This window comes from Haplochromis burtoni, unplaced genomic scaffold (assembly GCF_018398535.1).
Source record: "Haplochromis burtoni strain Fernald_Lab_line unplaced genomic scaffold, NCSU_Asbu1 Contig_625, whole genome shotgun sequence".
NCBI lineage: Eukaryota > Metazoa > Chordata > Actinopteri > Cichliformes > Cichlidae > Haplochromis > Haplochromis burtoni.
This window is the reverse complement of record NW_024582986.1, coordinates 23,079-28,426: the sequence shown is the minus strand read 5'-3', so window position 1 is coordinate 28,426 and position 5,348 is coordinate 23,079. Positions and strand designations below refer to the sequence as shown.

Genomic DNA, 5,348 nt, shown 5'->3' with positions numbered 1-5,348 from the left:
TGTTAATTCTCTCATCTGTCTTCATACCTAGATTCCTTGGTTCTGTCCGTGTTTCCCATTCCTTGATTACCCGAGCATGAGTGTGAGTTACAAGCGGGGCAAGCAGTAAAGAAGAGTGTGTTGTGTGGCTTGGCAAAAGAGGAGTGTGTATTACCTTTAACATTCCCTGTCTAGCACTGGACCACCCCCACCACCTTTTACCTCCCCTCGTTACTTGTACATAGTCACCCAGTGTGTTGTAAATACATCCTTTGCACCTTTCTCCCTGTCTGTACTTAAGTCCGTTCAGTCCACCGTGACACTTTATTTACAATCACTGGTACAGCTAAAAGAAGATTTGCTGAAAATTTTGATGACATTATAAACAATTGCATAAACTAATCATGAAAAATTCACATTCTTAATACTCACCTACTCCTGCCCGACTGGAAGCAACAATACCCAAAGAATGTCCACCTTTGAACACAGCATTCTTGTAATCTGAAGTAACTGTGTAATGCCTGGACAAATACTGTTGGATCTTTTCCAGTGGCTCCTGTGGCACGAAGTCTGTTTTGTACTGACTGAATGCAGTAGGAATGTAAGTATGCTCCCTGTCAGAGCTGCAAAAGATCACTAGTCTGTAATCATTTTTAGGGGAGCATAATTTCTGAAAACATTTCTCCATTGCACAGCTAACATCATAGGAAAGTTGGTCTGCCCAGAGCATCGAGTAAATCTTTCTGCCAATGTCACCTGGTGTGAGACATCTTCTCAGAAAAAGCTCTACTTGTTCATAAGATGTTGAAGGGGAACACAAGAGCACTTCATCATAAGTTGGCAATGACCCGTAGTAGTCGTTCATGTACAAGCAGATACTTGATGTCAGGACCTCATCATGTGGGCAGATTATGAGATTAGGTTGTTTTGAGTTTAGGCCTTTTGGAAACTCCCTTCTGAGTGAACAGTCTCTCGTCTCTGAGAGTTCTGGTTCCGCTTCCCACTCATTGTGATTTGAATTGTCTGTCATCAATTGCAAGAGACGTCCTAAACTCCTAATGTCTAGTAGGTCATGAAAAAATATTTCCTCATTCTTCATGTAGCCATTCCACAACTCCTCCAATTCTTTCAAAACAAGAGTCTGGTCTGCCTCATCTGCTGCGTCACTTTCATGTGCAAAATGAATAACACTGTGTGAAGATGAATCCCTGTGTTCATTATCCCTTTTGCGAAGTTCATATTGGTTATGTCTCCAAATACTCCAAACATCTAATGTTGTGCAGTTTGGTTTGATAAAAGAAAGCATCATCAGTGCTCTGTCTTCTATTTCTGTATTTATATTTGTTGGAGTCAAAACGCTGCACAAGTAGAATATTTGTTGTGCTGTGAAATAGTTCAAGTAGTATTGATCTGTTCTCTGTTCGTCCATGAAATTTTGCCAGGCACCAAGAAACATTTCCATCTTATTGGACAGAGCTACAAGCTGTTCAGGTAAACTTCCAGTTACTTTGAAGCAATACTGGGTTTTGCAAAACTTGATTTCCATAATGATACATGGGTCACTCTGAGTTTTGCAATAAATCTTAGCTTCCCAACACCTAAAAATTGGGTTCCCTGCAGTGTAAATGTCTACAAATGCTTTGGCGAATCTTTGGATGTTGTCAAACACCTGAAAATAAAAGGAAATGGGATTATATAGTTATTATAATTATATAGCTATTATAATCTATCTATCTATCTATCTATCTATCTATCTATCTATCTATCTATCTATCTATCTATCTATCTATCTATCTATCTATCTATCTATCTATCTCTATCTATCTATCTATCTATCTATCTATCTATGATCATATACATTCTGTAACTGTTTGTGTCAGTAACAATTTACAACAAAGTCAAACCTCAGTGAAGCGTTCAACTTCACTCTGGTTCTGTTGTTTTTTTCCAGACATCAGCATAAGCTTATTTTGCAGCTCTTTGAGGTCCTCATAGGTATATGTCATGTTTTTATGACTATCGTCAATTTGCAGTGTCAGGGAATTCTCGACATTAACCTATAAAGGGAAATATCAAAATTATAATACTATTTAATACTGTTAAAAATTCAACTCAGCTCAAAGGAAAATTAATCTCAGCCCACATGAAGATTAATTTCTCAGATTTTTTTTAAATTCAGAAAATTACAAGAAATAACCATATGAAAAGTAACAAAAAAAAGTTAAGAAAACAAAATATAGCAACACATATGTGATATTACAGTTGTGGAAATTCTTTCAAAATTAAGGATTATTGTCATGTAATCATGTATGTACCTGTTGCTGGTCTTGTGCCTTAATGATATATATCCCTCTGTTATTGACAGATGTAGCCATAGACAGAGATGAGAATTCAACAGATCCATGACTTTCTCTAACAGACTTTAACCATTCCAGGTGTCTGGAAGTATCCCACTGAAATGAGACATCAGTCAAAAGAAATGAACAGAGCAAGTTCTGGCTTTGCAATTTCAGCACTTTTAAACATCAGAGCCTATAATTAATGTGAATGCCGTTTTAGTTTCTGAGATTAAAGAAATGTCAACCGTTCTCATATCTTGGGCAGAAATAGCCAAGATGGAGGGCACTTTTTAAACTGCTATTTCTTGGTGAATTTTACTGGTATAGGCACAAAAAACACAAAAAACAAAAAACAAGATTAGATAGAACTTTTCTATCTAAAGTTCTATCTAATCTAATATCCTGATTCAATAACATCTATTTTGTCTCTTTTGCTCTTTTGTCAGGCCTTTTACTCAAACAATGCACCATGAATTTTTTTTTAATGCAAACTGGAGACTATTGAGTAGGATACTTGGTTGATTTGAAATAAAATTAACGTATGCGAATTACAGCAAGCAAGTTATTTGATCATATTTGTTTATTTGCATCACAGGCAAATTATGTTGTACATGGGGCTTGTTTCTTTATCAGTTACTATAATAGCAGAACTTCTACCTGTTTCTATGCTGATCTACCATTTTTTTTCCATGGTTGCATTTTTGCTCAGTTATTTTAACTCTGGTTTGACTAGAGTGTTAATGTTAGTTATAGCATTGCATGAAAGATGGAATCTTACCAGCTTTTTTGGTATATTTTGGTCATTATCAAGTGCCTTCCACAATTTTTTTAACGATTCATTGAACTTCGCAAAATCAGAATCCTGCTTCAGATCATACAGCATGGATGAGTAACCAAGAACAGCATCATGAAAGCAGGCCACTCGATCGACATCCATATCATTTTCTCCAGCAGAGATTGATGCCAGGTCAACAAACACTTTCAGCTCATTGATGTCTGCAATTAATAGCATCCTTCAGATGTTGTAAAATGCATTTAATTTTTAATAATCAAAAAACGAAATCTCTGTACCTTTAAGTTCTTGTTTAGTCCACTGGATAAAGTCTTTACACTGAATGAGCTTTTGCAGACATTTCTTACGATCGTCTGAAATGTCTTTCAGAATATTTTTTGCATGTAGAAAAGCATCATCAATGTAGCTTAGATTGTTTTTCTTGAAGTTGGATTCATTCTGAAAAATGCACATTTACACTAAACGGCTAGAGTTTCTTCAAATGAACTTATTTGCAATGATCTTCAGTGGGTGTAAACATACCATTTGAAGCAGTTTCTTCAGTACTCTGAAGTCCCCTTGTGGACATATTATATTTTTGATATTCATGACAATTTCGGAAGTTTCCAGTACTAGATGAATATCCTGGTACTGCTGAATCTGGTTAACCCTTTCACTGATCCATGATTTGTTATCAGATGGGTCTACTCTGCACATGATGTTTAATTCTTTCTCCAAGTCTTCATACTTGCCTTTATAGGCTTTAAAGATACTGTCAGTTTCCTCCAGTAGAAGCTCCCCACTCTTAAGACTAACATGAAGCCTTTTGTAGTTGGTGTAGCAGGTCTGGAATATTTTGTTATAAACCTGCTCAAAAGTGTAGATTTCTTGATTTCTGTCACTGTTGCCTTCTTGAGATTGGTCTCTTGTCAGTACCTCCACTTGGTTTGTCCAGCACATTTTGAAGAGTCCACTGTCTTTAATGGTATGGATATTAGAAGCCATCTTGTGGGTTTCATCACACAGGTTGAAGTAAGTGACATTCGATGTTGCACTAGAGTTCAGGCCATCCAGTGTGTGAACCTTCATAAATTCACTCAGATTCATTGTCTCAAAGTTCTGCTTAAGTTTCGTATCCAAACCATTCAAGTCAACTGTGGATTCAATGTGGAAAAGCTGTTATTACAAAAATGTTTGTACATATTAAACAACAACAATTTTTCTTAGCCTTAACTGCAGTATTTTCAGCCTCAGTGTCTTTCAAGTCAAAATTGCTGGAAATTAATGGCTGGAAGTTAACAATTGTCATCTCTATGCTGAATTGACATGGGGGAACTGGTTTTACAAAGGGCATGCACGCAAATGCTAAGTAACGCAATGTATGCTACTTCAATTGCATACAATTGTAGTCCATACAGACAATGTTCATTTGTAAATGATTAACTAACAATCTTGAGCTTAAAGTGCTTTGGCAATATTGTAGAAAATGTTAAACTTAATCATCATCTCGGCCTCCTCTGACGACCTGTTTGCTGTTGTCTGCTGCTGAAAGGCAGTCGGGAGATGGGACACTTGGGCAGTGCATTTATTGCAGCATATAATGTGTTTTCTGGATACACTGTGCTTTTTCAGCATTCAAAGATTGATGGCACCGTGTCAGAGCACTGGCTATGAATTTCAGACGGATCAGGCCTTAACTTAACAAAAAAGTTATCAATAGTTCTTTTCATCTTTTCTTATTACCCACAGCTACATCCACTTCTGTCGGGCCTAGGCTGCTCACTAGGGCTGGGTATCATCACTGATTTCTATAATCCATTCGATTCCGGTTCTCAAGTCCTGATTCGATTCAATTTAGCCTCAGACAGTCAGAAATATTATAATTCTGATCATTTATCAGTACTGATACATGTGAGACTTCATCAGAATTGTGAACATCACAGCAGATGCCTTTGTGTGAAAGTAACTGAGAATAAAACACAGAAAAACATGAAGGAGATTTTCCTGGTCTGGCTTTTTATAGCAGATAACCTTAAAAATATTCTGCAATATTCTGCATAATTTTAAAAGTTTAAATTTCTTCATATTGAACAGAAAAAATAGGCTTTCTTGTCCGAGGTCATTTAAGTGAAAAAAAGAAAAAAAGAAGAAGACAGCAGCCGACAGCGCTGTAAACAACGGTAGACTGGTGGGTAATAAGCGAATGAATAATACAGAAAACAGAGATTGGAGACAGGAAACTGTTCTTGAAGTACAAG

The 5,348-nt window shown here is 36.6% G+C and overlaps 1 protein-coding gene across 1 annotated transcript in view; it reads right to left on the bottom strand.

Moving 5' to 3' along the window:
* LOC102299989 (E3 ubiquitin-protein ligase rnf213-alpha) overlaps positions 1-5,348 on the bottom strand; it is a gene marked incomplete in the record, with an annotated part of 62,702 nt that overhangs the window by 48,712 nt on the left and 8,642 nt on the right. The window contains 6 exon segments of the mRNA XM_042214902.1: positions 404-1,648; positions 1,884-2,036; positions 2,295-2,432; positions 3,097-3,314; positions 3,390-3,549; positions 3,634-4,244. Coding sequence (XP_042070836.1) covers positions 404-1,648; positions 1,884-2,036; positions 2,295-2,432; positions 3,097-3,314; positions 3,390-3,549; positions 3,634-4,244 — 2,525 coding nt within the window.